This window comes from Acanthopagrus latus, chromosome 17 (genome assembly GCF_904848185.1).
Source record: "Acanthopagrus latus isolate v.2019 chromosome 17, fAcaLat1.1, whole genome shotgun sequence".
NCBI classification, from domain to species: Eukaryota; Metazoa; Chordata; class Actinopteri; order Spariformes; family Sparidae; genus Acanthopagrus; species Acanthopagrus latus.
In genome coordinates, this window is record NC_051055.1 from 11744844 (window position 1) to 11761603 (window position 16760).

Genomic DNA, 16760 nt, shown 5'->3' on the forward strand with positions numbered 1-16760 from the left:
AACCAAGATGGGTTGGAGTTTTATTTTTAAATTGCTTTTGAGTCTGGTGGCTTTGACGAGAGTCATAGTGACTGTTTCTGGTTAAACGGATCTTAAACTGTAAAAAAAAAACAGAAACGTATTATCAGCATTGATATTAATGATGCTGAATCTATTCTAAGGAAATGAATAATAAAATGTCCACTTTCCTTGCAATGTAATTTGTGTTACAACATTTAAGTATCATTAATGAACTCAAAATATTGACCCCAGTATCAAGTGTGTATTAAACTAATATACTAATGAATATGATGTGTTTTATTACACAGGTGTAATTGGTGTGGGCCACTTCTCTGCACGTCGTGGTTTCACCAGTGAGGTTCAGAGCACAGTATGCCGCTTAGTGTCTCTGACCCGCTGTCTCTGGCAGTTGACAAAAGTCAAGATGCTTCCAACTCCAGCCAAGTTCCACTACATTTTCAACCTGAGAGATCTCTCTAGGATCTGGCAAGGCATGCTCAGTACCAACGCTGAGGTGGTGAACTCTGTTCAGGTGAGGACACAGTACTGTACAGTACAGTAGTTTACTTTTTTTGGGATAACTTAATTTCTAAAATGTCATGTAACCTAGGAAGATGGCTAACATGGCTACGCTGCAACTGGTTTAAACTGGTTACATGACCATGTATAAAGGGTTTTACAACAATGCTAGTATATGACAGAGAATTCAAACAATAATGGTAAGACAATAGTAATAGACAATCTAAAATAATTTAATCGGAAGTTCAACTAACAATAACACTATAATATAAAGACCTATAAGTCTCTCAATGAGCCATCCATCCAAATCCACAACATTCTAATGTATGTAATACACCTAACATATGCCAGCCTTAGTTCAAATACAGTTACCAGGTTATTATAGTGCTTTGACATAATGTCTCCCAGTAGTCCAGTTACATGTGTGTGTGTTACTTGTCTAAGCAGAGCATAGAGAGAAGTAACATAATGTAATGCAGTGTAGTATGGTACTGTATAATAGACTAGAGTACTGTAGAGAGCCTCACAGAGAATGACCAAACCCTCTACTTATATGGACAATCTAGTATACAAATACATGATATATATTTACAGTAGTGGAGAGAGACAGAAGAGCTTGTTGGCAGTAAGGAATAGAAAAGTCTGGCATTGCAAGCTCAGTTCTTGCTGAGGTGGCCAACTCTCTGTTGGTTTGTGTCCTCACTGAATAATTTAATACAATGAAATATATCTTGTTACCTAAGGCTGCCTCAGAGTGGAGGCAAATATGTTCAACATCCCTGCTGAGGCTGCCACCTCAGCTCTGAAGACACAGAGTTGTCTGGCAAGACTAGAATAAACTAACTCACTCCAAGAGAATTCAAGAATAGAGAATACAAATTAATGTACCATTCTCAGTGTTTTATTTCATGGTGAGTTTGCTGTAAGTGGAGAATTCTTGCAATCAATACATCTTATCAATGTGTGGCTAAATAGATATTAGTGTGAGTAAATGATCTAGTGTGTCTCAGCTCAGTGTTTTTGAATCTTTTTTAACGTTGCCATCAAACAAGACTTTTATAAATGATAACAATTTCTCCACATCAATGTTATATGTCATTGACAATGCTCTCTGTATCAACATGTGCAATAGACCTGAATTACCTAATTCAGTAAGACCAAATGGCAGAAATGGCAAATGGCAAAAATAATACATGAAAAAAACAAAACCTGTATTTTTCCAGGTGCTGCTGGCACTGTGGAAGCATGAATGCAAACGTGTGATAGCTGACAGATTTACCATGCCTGAAGATGTGGAGTGGTTTGACCAGGCTTTGGTAAAGCTGGTAGAGGTGGAGCTCAGCGAGGAGCACAAGAAGATAATTGACTGTGGGCTAGACAGTTACTTTGTCGACTTTCTACGAGACGCACCTGAGGCTACAGGTACTGATCCATCACAAAGACTTGGAACTTGAACATTTCAACAGTGTTGCTGTATTATATCTCACAACGGAACTGTGATCATTTTAATGTAAAATGTTATTTCCTCACAGGGGAAGAGCCAGAAGATTCAGATTTTGATTTGCCCAAAGTGTACGAGCCTATGGATTCGTTTGAGAGTTTAAAGGAGCGCCTGAACATGTTCTTGAGCCATTACAATGAGAGCATCAGGGGCACTGGCATGGATATGGTCTTCTTTCAGGATGCCATGATACATCTGGTCAAGGTACTTCAGGGTCTAGCCACACCACCAAGAAATTGTAATATTAGCAAGAGTAGAAATCACAAGCTCTCTATTTCAAAGAAAAGAACAAAAAGTGTAAACAAGTGACATGACTCAGACAGAAAAGTACAGTGTTTAGTCATATTCTGACTTCCTTCCTCACTCTGACTTATCATCATGTGGTGTTTACCCAGAAGCAACAAACGACCAAAAGAAACATACCATTGTCTTGAGTACAGTTATAGAACAACTTAATACTTTTGATGCTTTAAAACACTTGCATGCTTGCTCACTTGTACTCAGACAGAATCTCCCACTCTTTCTGCCTGTTTGTTTATTTATTTATTGTTTGTATGGTTTTATTTGTGTAGGTGTCCAGGATAATCCGGACACCTGGAGGTAATGCCTTGTTGGTTGGTGTTGGGGGTTCAGGTAAACAGAGCCTGACCAGACTGGCCTCATTCATAGCTGGATACAAGATCTTCCAGATTACTCTCACACGGTAATGCACATACAATACATAAACACAGGAGGTATTCCTTGTCCATACACCTTAACCTTAGCCAAAATGTTGAAATGCTTAGTTTGAATTATAACAAGATGATAACATCTAACATATTAGATTAGACCATTTTTTTTCTTTTTGCTTATTATAGTCCATTTTTCCCAGGCAGTCATCATTTCATTCTCATCAGAATCAGCATGAACACCGAAAGGCTGCCAACAATCATTCTTTTGATTTTCAGCCTTACGAAGAACTCCAGCTGCTTTGGAAAAACCATGTTTCTCCTTTATTTTAATGCAGTGGAGACAAGATATAAGCATTGTAGAGTCATACTTAAGTCTTGATTGTATCTACAACATATGGTTGTTAACGGCCCATTAGTTTTGAATGATATCAAGGCACATTCTGGAGAGGAAGTCTTCGGGCTAAATTATATAACCATTTTTTTTTTTTTTTTTTGTTAAGTGTTTTGTGTAGCAAAAATACCAAGAGGATGTCACTCATGGTGTCTTTACAAATATTAAGTCAGCGTAGAAAAAACTAAAACAAAACAAATCCATCTGTAAAAGGGGAATGTTGCTTTTGAAAACATGCATCAATAATCTTTCAGTAGCTGCAATCCGAATGAATTGCCAAGAATATATTCTATAAGAAATGTGATCTGATTAGCAATCTTTAGAGTGCTGGCCACCCGTCTTCTCAGTCAAACTATATTATTTTCTTGTTTAAGACTCTTTTAAGTGCAGTTGATTCATCAGAATAAGGAAAACTTGTCCTTGCTTCAACTGAGTAATTTTTCTCTGCTGGCTCTGTCCTACACTTTGTCTGCCTCATTGTTCTGTGTCTCACTCTGGCCTTTGTCTCGCTCTTCCAACCTGTCAAATGTTTTTTCTCGCTCGGTCCCCATGTGCATTTGTTGCTGTCATATTTCCCGTCGGCTTTTTTCCTAACAGATTTTAGTGTTTGCTATTAATATGAATGAGCCTTGTGTTTCTCCCCTTGGCTGCACAACCCTCTCTAGAGAACAGGCAGCTTGATATCTTTTTTCTGCTTCCTTGTTTTTTTTTTTTTTTTCTCTTTTTTACAAATACAGCCAGTTGTCTTTTGCATGCACATCCAGTACAGTTACATCTCTATTTTTCATTCAACACTTATTCTCTGCAATCTATTCTCATTGCTTTTATGTAAACTATTCCTTTAAATTCTAACAAGAGAGTAACAAGGTTAGGATGAGTTTTTAGCATTTAGTTTCTCACCATTAATTCCACCCATTAATTTTCAACTTTCACACTCCTGCTTATGTTTCAGCTCACTTGCTATAATTTATTCAAGTTCACATACAAAAACAGATGGAGGCACATTTGAAAACAAGCAACTAGGACACTGCTTACTTCTTTACAACCAGTAAGACAGAAATATGTTATCATGTTCCCACAATCCTCTTTTCACTGCCTTAATAAAAGCATCTGTAACCTGAAAATCTTTCAGTGTTTGCAGACACAAACACACATACACACAGTGCTACAAGTCTGTTAATGATTAAATCTTTTAATTTCAACACACCGTGCAGTATATTCATATTTAAAGACAAGGTGGCACATCACTGTTCAGTATGATTTGATCATAAACGATTTAAAGATGTCTTTTGTAATTATATTTACATGGCTGTCGCACAGTGTGATATTGCGCTGACTTCAAACAGTACATCATGCCCAACTCAGACAGTATCATTCTGAAAGTAAAATATAGGCCTTTTTTTTATCATTTTACCCCGTCAACTTTGCTCAGTCTGACAATAGGAGACCTAGAAAATAAATAATCTGGAGTCCATATTTATTTTATGCATTCTGTTCTTTGCCAGCTCATACAACACAGCCAACCTGATGGATGACCTGAAGGGTTTGTACAGAATGGCTGGCCAAAACGGCAAAGGCGTCAGCTTCATCTTTACTGACAACGAAATCAAAGACGAGTCCTTCCTCGAGTACATGAACAATGTCCTGTCATCTGGAGAGGTCAGGAGCATACACATGGATAAAAAACACAAAAAACACACATGCATGAATGCATGCTTATTGGAGTATAAACTTATATTTGATGTGAACATGTTAAATGTGTCAAATACATTGATGCTATTTTGAGGTTCTGAAGGGCCCTCACAGAAAAAGATCCCCCTTGGTTTGGTGCTTTGAGGTAGGAAGAATCGCAAAAATCAGTTTTCCGGCTCAAAAGGAACACACACGAAGAAAGGTAGGTCAGCATTAGGCCATGTGTAGCCTTAGACGTGGCAGTTAGATGTTAAATTCTTTTCAAAACTACTTGAGAGGATGAGTGGCTAAGATTTCTGCAAAACTAAGTAAGGTATGCAGCTGCTTTCTAAACCAGTCTAAGTTGAGATGGTCAGTTTCACTGTAAAGAAAGTTGCAGTATTATAAATGTGCATTAAAATAGACCAGATCTTTTTTGTCCACCAGTTTGGAAATGCATCTTCAGCTCACCAAAACTCAAGAAATGACAACAAAAAGAGTTACCAATGCTGATGGCACTTGGACTTCTTGAAAACATTTTTAGTAGCTAGAGGGACTCTGTAGTGCCTCCCAGAACTTAAAAGGCTCAAACTGGCTGAAGCGTGGATTGGAGCTTTGTTTCAGGATACTCCTCGCCTTATTCCTTTCCTCTTTGTAAAAAGTTGAGTCAAGGGCTTTCGGGGGTTAGCCAAGTATTCTGCCTGCCATCAACTCAATCTTAAAAAGTTTATTCTTTTATACACTACACCATGAGCTTATTCCTTGATAAAAGATAACTTTTTTAAGTTTGTTTTTTGTAAGATAGCCTAGATTTTCTGTAGCTGGGGACAGGAATAAGACTTAGTGACCTTTACCATCTTCACTGTTTTTATTAGGAGGTCACACACACAGCATGTTCTGATCCAACACGTCAGCTATCTTGGTGTATGATACCACAAGTACACATTTATTAAGTGGGACATGTGGCTTGAGGATTCAGTTCAAATTCAGCCTTTATTCAAAAATTCAAACTTAGACATGTTGTTGGGAAAGTCACAAGTAACTGTTACTTTTTATTAGGTGGGGGAAATGTTTAGTTCATCCAACCAAACATTTCCCAGCGCATGCCGCATATGCATGCTTTTCCATATATTTTAGATGTAAGTCTTGCTTATTAGTGTAGTATCATTGCAGTCAGATTTGTTCTCCTGCTTAAGTACATTTTAATGAATGCTCTGCCACATCTGTGTTTTTTTTTGGCAATTTTGATAATCAACACAAACACTTTATTATGAGGGAAAGCCTACTGGGATACACAAAGCTGACTCAGATACTTGCATTTACACCATCTAGTCTGTCGAACACCAAAGCTTTAGTTATACTTTTGTTACACAGCTGAAACTGAGAGCGAGCAATTTGCCCATGAGTGAAATAAAGATTTCATGATGATTATACTAAGGCAGTGACAGCAGTCTCCAAGAAGAGAAAGCCATGTCGTCTTCACCTGCAGTATGAGCAGTGCAGTTTAATTTAATCAAATTACAAAGGAAATTGCATTTTCTCTGTCAATATGATAGCATTTTACAATTGTTTTTCCCATTGATTTTGGATATAATAAATTGAAGCTGTTACTGACAGACAGATACAAATATGTCTTTTTCTGATGCACTCTACATTATAGCTGCAGAATTGCTTTTTTCATGTATTAATCAGTAACAGCAGCAGGTTGGAGCAGGTCGCCTCAAGGTCAAGTGCTGCACAATACTCAGCTTCAGACCCATGATCAGCCATTTTACTGGATTCATTGATTGTGTTGTAACTAGGGCAAATGGTGGTGCATTTTTAAAGTACCTTTTCTCCCCCCATTTTATCTTACCTACTAATCCTTTCCCTCTTCCCCCATTGTATGGTTTACCTCCTGTTTGTTTTACCATTCTCCCTTTATGCCCTCTCTTTTCCTTTCTCTCCCTCAATTCGCACTCTATTCTGACACATAATTTTTGTCCTTTTTCATCTTCCGTCCTCCCTTTTCTCCTGTTATTCATGTGCCTTTAAGCCCCTTCTCTCTTGTCTTTATGTCCTTCACACCTCCTCTTCAGATAATCCTTGTCCCCCCTTGCTTGTACTTCCTATCTATTCTCCACCTACCTTCATTTTTTCCCCTTCTTCTTTGAGACTGTCTTGATTCTTGTTGAAGAACAGTTCTACAAATCACCACAGCAATGACCTAATCACCAAAGATGCAGTCACAATCAAAGAAAAAGCGACCATTGATTGCCAAGATCGAAACGTTGAAATACTTGTGAGCAAGAACTCCTGCCTGGTATGAACTGACAGGACTAAGCAAACTGATCACTATTTCATTCACTTCTAATGTCAAGCTATTTAAATTTTAAACAGTATCTCGCCCCCAGTTACTTCTCCATTAAGCTTCTACTCCTACTGCTGCTCTGTGCTGACACAGGAGTCTTGCTGCTTTTACCTGCCTCTTCCCCGCTCCCTGTGCTTGAATGTTTATGTTCCGTGAGGGCAACAAGCTGTGAAAACAGCCCCCGTTTTATGTTAGCATCTTCATGCAAAGCATAAGCAAAGAGCATTATAAGAAATTCCCCATCTGCCAGAGTAATAGAGAAATCTTTTCGCTTTTATAAATGTTATCTTCTCATCTGTAATTTTTGATGCTGGCTGTGAAAAGAAAAATGTTTGATGCAACATGAGTGATATTCACATATTGTGTTCCCATTGGTTGAGTTATGCATCACCATCCTCCTCGCCTTGTGGTTGTGTGCTGTCACCCTAACGTGAAACTCTCGCCAAAATGCAACTTAGGCTTTTTTTTGTGAATTTATATGAGTCAAAACTTTGTGTAAAAGCATAATTACAACAAAAGAGGCACTTTCCAAATTTTTCCGTATTTGCATTTTCAGGTCAAACTGATTTTAAATGGGAGTGCTACAGGCAAATTAGCAATAGCATCAAAATCACTATTTTTAAAACACTAAGAAGGCTCGACAGAACATGATACTTTGCTCGTAGTATCACCAGGGTCTCTACACCAGAACACGAGCATTGAAAACACTGTTTGTGTACACAGAGTTTGCTGAAAATAAAGTTTTTGGACACCTCATATTAGCAGATGTTTCCTCCGCTCGCTGCCATCCTGCCAGTGAGAAGTATTGATTTTTGAATGCAGCGTAACATGGAGGTGACTTAAAGATAATTAAAGCTCCTAAAGCTTAGTTCCATATAAATGCATGGATAATTAATTGTTTTGTTGTTAGCGAAAAACAATATTGACCTTGAAATTGAAAAGGGAGCCTCAGGAACAATACTAACATCAAAAGCTGGAAAAGTCACATGAGTTATTGCGTCGCATTGTTGCCAGAAGACAGTAGCAGTCCACCTTAATCGTCCTTGTTACGTCGCAGTCGGAGATCGATACTTCTTGGCTGCTATGATGGCTGCGAGCAGAGCAAGCTACTGCTAAGGTGAGTTGTTCAAAATGTTCTTTTTAGCATACTCTGTGTACACAAACAATGTTCTCAATGCTCGTGTTCATGTGGAGAGACCCTGGTGATACTACGAGCAAAGTTTCATGTTGTGTCGAGCCCTCTTAGTGTTTTAAAAATAGCAATTTTGATGCTATCGCTAATTTGCCCCAAGCACTCCCATTTAAAATTAGTTTGACCAAAAAGCAAAAATACGGTAAATCTCAAAAGTGCCTCTTTTGTCAAAATTATGCTTTTATACAAAGGTTTGACTCATATACATTCACATTCACATTTTGGTGAGAGCTTTAATACATATAGTAGACAAGATTAATTTTACTATGTTTAGAATCTTTAATATACGCTGGACCTTAGACAGAAATTGTATCATTCACCTCCTGTTTTCCACTCAATTTTACCTCCTCTTATATATGTATTTCTTCATCTTTTCTTCCTTTATGCTCCTCCTTTCAATCTGCTCACCCTCCTGCTCACCCTCCCTTTCTAAATAACACTTCATGCAGCAGCTGTTTTACCAAGGGAGGTGAATAGAAGTGGGGAGCACTTGGGAGAATGTGTGTGTGTGTGTGTCTGGGTGTTGTTTGTGTGCAGGTGACAGGTTTATGTGTTGTGGTTGGTATGGTGGAGGGAGAGAGAAGTTTGTGTCGCAGTTAGGATGACTATGTGTGAGAGACACTAACAGAGATGAGAAATGAATAAAGGAAGAGTGAGGTTGGTGTGAGGTTGTTGTTTATATGAGAGAAATCCAGCAGATGTTCCAGACATGGTGCTTCGAACCACAACACCCCATGCCCCTCCTAAACTCTCTCCTGCTCTGTCCTTTCTGTTACTCGCTCAGTCTCTCTGTTGGTAACTAGGGATTTAGTGAAAAGGCGCTAAAAGCAATGTGAGAGCATGCACTACCACTATCCCCACAAGTCGAAGACAAAGAGGGTGTGTTTTAATAGAGTGAGGATTTTTAGGCCAAAGCAGTGTGGGGAGGATGAGCAGTGCCTGCAGCTCAGTGCATAATCAGCTGGAAAAAAGTCAAACATGTCCAAAAATATTACAGTGTCAGTCGTAAGCCACTGTAAGTTAACATGAATAAGAAAGAAATAGTGCTTTACTTTAAATAAAATATTATTCAGCAGCTGTCTTTTATCAACATTGACACGGTAAATTTGATAAAAAATGGTCACAAAATAACAAAACAGTCACATACCAGTAAATTATTTTTTAGCTTATTGCAAAAAGGGGCCACACATAAAAACCTAAAAAACAAGATGCTCCAGTATTTATAGGGAACTGCAAAGAATGTCAACATTGGTTTTGTTTACTATGTTCATTGGTCAGAAAGCTGCCTTCCAAAAACAAAATGAGTCCAGACATGGGATATTACAGTAAGCACGATTACTCAGTTAGCCAGGTTACTTCTAAAATAGCATGAGTTAATTTCTCAGAACATTTATTAATCAATAGCAATAATCAATGCTTCAATACAATACTTATATACCTAATATATTCAAATGACAAATGCATTTCCCTGGCATACACAATTGGAGACAAAAAGGGCAAAGAACTTCTGTGTTTTGTAAAATAATTAAGTTCAGTTTTTTACAAATAAACTGAAACCAGGTAATAGAGAGGAGAGGGTCAAGATGGATGGATGATTCAATTTAGTGGTTGTGTGTCTTTGTGTGTTTCTTACCTCAGGTGTCCAACCTATTTGCCCGTGATGAGATTGACGAGATCCTCAGTGATCTCATCCCGGTTATGAAGCGGGAGTTTCCCAGGCGACCACCGACCAATGAAAACTTGTACGAATACTTCATGTCACGTGTCCGAAATAATCTCCATGTTGTTCTGTGCTTCTCGCCTGTTGGGGAAAAGTTCCGCAACCGGGCGCTTAAGTTTCCAGCGCTGATATCTGGCTGCACCATGGACTGGTTCAGTAGGTGGCCAAAAGATGCTCTTGTTGCAGGTACATTAAGAGACAATCAGTTAGATATAATGGTAGAATTGTTTCCATGTATGTATACATCCCTTTCAGTTTACCTTCCATTTAGCCCGACTGCTGTTGCAAAATCAGATAACAACAGTCATTTATCACTTGGTCAGCTTAGTAAAAATATGTCTCTTGTGCTTCTAATTACTTAAAGTCCCACTACCGTTTTCAATCATTTTTCCGTTTATTAATGTATATTATTAATCTTATGGATGTTGTTTCATAAAGCTGTTTATAAATGTCATGTGTATAAATAATTCTTGATTCTTTCAGCTATATCAAATCTGCGCAGTTTATACTGTCCTTAAAATTAATCTCTTGCATCACATCTATCATTAGCATGTCAGTTTGCTTTAAGAAAATGAATTGTTCCTCATTTTTCTCAGTCTGAAGAACAGATGACATTGATGTAGTAATAATACAATTAACCAATAATCCATAATGTCCCATGCAATCACGCTGCCATTCCCTCTTGGAAAATATTCAATTAGAATTACTTTAAGCATGTTAGAGCATTGAGCAATAAAAAAGACTTGAATAGATTTATGCTTACAATTGTCAATCTGTTTTGTGTAACCATTTTTCTCTCTCCACTCTCTGTATTTTTCTCCTCCTTAATCCTGCTCTCTCCCATTCCCCCTCATTCATCTTTCTGTCCTTCAGTTTCTGAGCACTTCCTGTCAGTCTATGACATTGAATGCTCAGCACAGGTTAAAAATGAAGTCGTTCAATGCATGGGTTCATTTCAGGATGGTGTGGCAGAGAAGTGTGTGGACTACTTCCAGAGGTACAGCATTTTACCATACTGACTGCTTCTCCTAATCCACCCTCATTACCTAACTATGATAAACATTTTTATAAATGTCATACACAAAATGTAAAACAAGCATTACAGTTGAAGATTAAAACATTGCGCAAATGATTGTTCTACATATTAGCAGGATGTGAAATGAACCCAATGTGATCTGATTTGAATCTAGATACAGACGGTCCACCCACGTCACACCCAAGTCCTACCTATCCTTCATTCAGGGCTACAAGACCATCTATAAGGAGAAGAGGTCTGAAGTCCAGACTCTGTTCAACAGGTAAACAGATTTAAAATTCTAGTGTGTATCTTTTGGCAGATATACTTATGTTTCTATTAGTGTATTATCACCCTGAAACCAAGAACTGTTTTTCTTTTTGTTACCTCAGAATGAGCCTTCTTTAATAGTCAGAAGGCTTGGTGGAGAAGAAGGTGGCCTGCTGCCTAATAATAGCAGTTCAATATCAGTGCACCTGACCACACCTCATTTTAATACCAACACAAAGAGGGGCAGCATAAATAACTGCATCTATTACCCATCTCAGAACAACATGGCAGATGTTATGGGCACCTGTGGAAGGTATATCATGACTTTTAGAATACTGACAGGAAACTTTGGCCAAAGCTGTTTTTAGCTGTTATAAAGCAATGTGCAAGTGTCTTCACCACCTGGTACCCAGTAGACCACACAGTCTGTCATAATGTCATGTCCTTCCTCTTCAGAGTTTGTAGATAATTACAACAAACAGGATTAGATAGTGTATCTCCCAAGAACAAGGTTCAAGGTATGGTCTGGAATTACATGCAGCTCAGCTGATTGTTTTTTAAAATTGTTACTGTTTAGGATGAACACTGGTCTTAAGAAGCTGAAGGAGGCATCAGAGTCTGTAGCAGCCCTCAGCAAAGAGCTAGAGGTGAAAGAAAAGGAGCTGCAGGTTGCCAATGATAAGGCTGATATGGTAGGTTAAGTATGTTTGTTGATATTTACTTGAATAACCTGTGTTTTTCTATTCATTTATAGGTCTATTTTTCCATAACTCTGTGTGCACACCTAAGTTGGTAGTAGTGATTCATGGTCACGTTTACGTTTTGTGCAAACACCCAGGTATTGAAGGAGGTAACAGTCAAAGCACAGGCAGCAGAGCGAGTGAAGGTGGAGGTGCAAAAAGTCAAGGACAAAGCCCAGGCCATTGTAGACAGCATCTCTGCTGACAAGGCCTTTGCTGAGGAAAAACTAGAGGCTGCTCGGCCGGCTCTTCAGGAAGCAGAGGCTGCGCTGCAGGTATGAATGTTGAATATTTATCACTTTTCATTTTGACTGATATAGCTCTTTTTACTGTGGTTTAACATGTGTGTCTTCATCTTACTGTCATCTGGGTCAGAAGACTTTTTTTTAGTATGTTTTTAATTACATGCTGTGATTATGTAATTTACTAATTCAGCAATTTGAGCCAAATCATTGAGAAAATTATGTTATTAATTATGTTATGTCAATAAAAAGATTATATTTTGACTATTCATTTAGAATAATACCTGTATGTAGCATTTATGAATGTCTACGAACAGTATGAATATAGACTTTTTATAATTTCTGTTTTCCTGCTCCTCGTCAACGGACAGTATTCGCTTTCAAATAAGCCTTTTGTGTCATGCAATGCAGCTCCTCATGAGGTCCTCTGCTTCCCATGTATACTCTTGTGTAAGCACCAGTTTTCCCCATAAGCTAGCCTAAGGCCAAGAATTGGCGGAATACTGTGGGGCAGTTTATTGCACTCCTCTGTGTAGCTTAATGTCTCCCATACCAGTATTTTTCTTCATTCCTTACTTTGTGTTGCTTCAGGGTGCCACTTAGAGCCCTCTGTGACTTGCTGTGCGTAGCTGCTAGCAGGTTTTGCCTACAGCCTTCCCACCATGCTGTGTCTAAAGTTAGCATGGTGCTCTGGGGCCTGGAGCTGCGTTGTAATTAAAGCTGTCCTCCTGGGTAGATAGTTGCATACAGATCTCCTACTAGGTCTCGGATTAGAATTTTCATCTTGCTTCCGCAGATGAAAACTATATATATTCAAACAGGAACCCTTGGGCAGTCTATCTGGATTGATGATCATACATTTTGATCATGTATTTTTTAAGAACGATAGAGGGTTTTAAATAGAGCAGTGGCGCACATGCCAGTACTGTCGTTGTAGAACTAAGGACATTTTGCCGCTCATTCAAAAGACCTCTTCACTTCTTCTGTATGAGGTCAAAAGATTGAGGCATTTACTGTGATTATCAGTGGATCTCTACACCACAATATAACATTAAGGGCCACCTTCAGCTTGACATTGATTCGATACGGTGACACAGACAGTGAACAGTTTTGTTTATGAGTACATTTTCAAATAATTGACTTCCTGCCAATTACACTTGTTCGGTGCACTCGAGCCTTGAGTCATTATTTACACTGCAAGATCCCTTTGAAAAGTGGGCTTTAATTGCTTCAAATATAGTTATTTGATTTAGGTCTTAACAAAATTCACATCAATGCAGTTCAGCTCAGCTGTATTTGTTTTTTGTTTATATTATTTCTTCTTTATACTTCTTACTGTTTCAGATGAGAACTACACTCTTAATTTTACCCCCTTCTGCATTCGTGTAATAGTTTGCCAAAAATAGCACTATCTCCATGGAGCAACTCTTAATAATCACATAATAGTAGTGGATGAAAACAAGCATTTATTCACATTTTCTGTTGCAGATTCACTCTGGTTAAAATTTGCCATACATTTGGATGGAAACCTGAGAGACTGTCAAAAGAACAAAATTAGTGGAGAAGTGACAAGAGTTCATGAAATGGGAAGAAGAAGATAAACCAGACAGTATGCAGGCTGACTCCAGTAGGAGATTTACACTTTGGCCGATAAAATGGAGTGGAAATGGCACAGGGAGGAGTAGGCAGAAATGAGGAAAAGTGCAAAAGGGAGAAGAGATGAGACGAGTGGGCTGGTGAAGCAGCCAAACAACTCTCACTGGGACATTTCTTTACTCTCCTTGTGTCCCTCATTTTTAATCAGTTCATATTGACAATCTTCATCCTTTATTTCCTTCTCAGTGCCTCTGGTTGTAATTTCTCACACATGTCCTCTTCTTTAAACTGCAGCAATATACACAATTGATCTTATATATCATCTCATGAATAGCCATAATTCATTATCTAGAATGTGGTTTAGCATGAAACCAAAAATAAATGTTTAGAAAACAGCCAACTGTAATTATGTCACTTGTGTTACACTGCTGTAAAATACACTTAAAACATGACCAATGATAAATCATGATGCCATTGTTATCAGTTCATTCAAGCTATACAACATCATTAAACATTCAGTTACTTCTAAATTCCTCTCCCTTATATTTCTTTTCTCTTTACCCTTTATCAGACAATCAAGCCATCAGACATTGCCACTGTACGAACACTCGGACGCCCGCCCCACCTCATCATGCGGATCATGGATTGTGTGCTGCTGCTCTTCCAGAGGCGGGTCAACACGGTGAAGATCGACCCAGAGAAGAACTGCAACACACCATCTTGGCAGGAGTCTCTAAAACTCATGACAGCTGGAAACTTCTTGGGCAGCTTGCAGGTACGCACATTGTTGACAGGTGTAATTGCTGCAGAGGTCTTGCTCGCATACAGTATGCCCTAAATGATATTATTTTGGCAATATATCAGGAGATGGCCCCCCGCATTATTTACCATATTCACCATTCAAGTGGGTAAAAATCATTGCAGTTGCAGTCATTTTGATAAAATCCACCAGCCACAAAACACTTGATTATTATCTTCTAAAATGCTGTAAGTGCCGTTTAAGTGTGTGTGTCATTATGCAGCAGAGTTACTGCCTGAACCTAGACCAATCAGTAAATTTCATACTTTTTATTATCTCACATACCATACTCAAATTTTGATTAATTCAATTAAGAGCTGTTGGTATGGCCACTGACTTGGAAGGACGAGCGCCAACGGGGAGTCTCAGTCTTACAGGCAACCATCACATGTGTCAAAAGACATAACTATAATAAAAGTTTTTAAAAAATACAGTACAATCACTAGAAAAAAAAATAAAATCAACAACAATGAGACTAAAGACTGTGTTTTTACGGTGACAAGTGTATTCTCCTCTGAAATACAGGTTTGGGTCAATAAATGAAATGCCTTATTTCTGATCAGTAAGATTTTATTTTTCCTAATTTTATTCAGTGCCACATTCTTTGCTTTTAAGTCACAGATGCAGGGTGTTTTTTTTGTTCGTTAAATGAGTGGTAAATGTTTATATTCTTTGCCTACTGACATACAGAAGTCTCACTTTTCTTCCTCCTCCTCCCCCCCACCCCCTTCATTTTTTTTCTTCTCTCTCCCTTCCTTTGCAGCAATTCCCCAAAGACACTATTAATGAGGAAATGGTGGAGCTGCTGCAGCCTTATTTTGACATGCCTGACTACAACATTGAAACAGCCAAGAGAGTATGTGGCAATGTGGCTGGCCTTGCATCCTGGACAAAAGCTATGGCATCCTTCTTCTCCATCAACAAGGAGGTTTTACCCTTGAAGGTAATATATAGTGTGGTAGATCTACTGTTGCACAATGGTTCTTTAGAGCACCAGACTAGAAACTGTATTGTTTGTTGAGAGTATTCGATTCTGAGAATAGAATAAAAAGAAATGCTAAGTGTAGTCATTTGAAGTTCAGAAAATAACACAAATCTGCCTCTTAAATATCACCCTGACACACACACACACACACACACACACACACACACACACACACACACACACACACACACACACACACACACACACATACACATAGCGCGGGCAATGCACTTATGGTGAAGAGTATGGTGAGAAGTTATTCTCCTGCAGAGTGGCTCCAGGCTACTGAAATAGCCTAAACTGTCTCTGATATGAAAAGGATTTACTCATATTCCCACTTTTTAGTAGTAACCATTTGCTGATGGTGTAGGCAGTAGAAGTGGCCCAAAAAACTCAGATGGACAGGGTAGGCTTTTACCCAGTTATCATGTGCATGCAAAAACAGAAATGGTAAAAACAGGTGCATGGTGATAACAGCTCCATGGGCCTATTTGAATTTAATGTAATTTTACAGTAGTTCAAACTCTAAAACTCCACAAGCAGCCAACCTGTTCACGAAACTTGTAGCCGCCTCAGTCAAAAAGTAGAGTAGTTTTGTGTGGGATACAGATCATACCAGAGCATACATATTTTTTTCAGGCAATTCAGATTACCTCCTGTTGGGTGAAATAAGAGTTTGCTTGAAGCGTGTGTGAGTAAAAACTCTACTATTTGTCTAATGTTTTAGTTGATGTTTGTTCATTGGAATGGATTATTTGGTTCTTGGATAAGCAAAAAGCAAAAGGTGAAATCTGCAAAGTCACAAATTGTAAAGAAAAAAGAAGAAGAAGAAGAAATTAATTAATGCTTTGAACATTGGAAACTGGTCTACCCTTCTACAACAAAGTGAAACGAGATGTACTGATATGAATTGCTTTACATCTAAGTGACTGGCTCATCCTTTTCACATTCAAGATTCACATATTAAATTTGTCACTCTATTTGTTTGTATTTATTTGTTTTTCCAGAGGAAGGCTTAATTCATAAACAAACCTGCTTATATAGCCAATGTTTTTATGTCCCTAATCCTTTTTTCTTTTTCAAACTTTGTCTGTCCGC

General features: G+C 38.3%; 1 protein-coding gene across 5 annotated transcripts in view; it reads left to right on the top strand.

The window, feature by feature from the left end:
- dnah5 (dynein, axonemal, heavy chain 5) overlaps positions 1-16760 on the top strand; it is a 112542-nt gene that overhangs the window by 45703 nt on the left and 50079 nt on the right. For all 5 annotated transcript variants that reach the window (XM_037075714.1, XM_037075712.1, XM_037075713.1 and 2 more), the window contains 12 exons: positions 309-532; positions 1743-1941; positions 2052-2224; positions 2593-2723; positions 4588-4741; positions 9934-10201; positions 10889-11012; positions 11206-11313; positions 11878-11992; positions 12139-12315; positions 14450-14653; positions 15441-15620. In XM_037075714.1, coding sequence (XP_036931609.1) covers positions 309-532; positions 1743-1941; positions 2052-2224; positions 2593-2723; positions 4588-4741; positions 9934-10201; positions 10889-11012; positions 11206-11313; positions 11878-11992; positions 12139-12315; positions 14450-14653; positions 15441-15620 — 2057 coding nt within the window. The remainder of the gene's footprint in view (positions 1-308; positions 533-1742; positions 1942-2051; positions 2225-2592; positions 2724-4587; positions 4742-9933; positions 10202-10888; positions 11013-11205; positions 11314-11877; positions 11993-12138; positions 12316-14449; positions 14654-15440; positions 15621-16760) is intronic.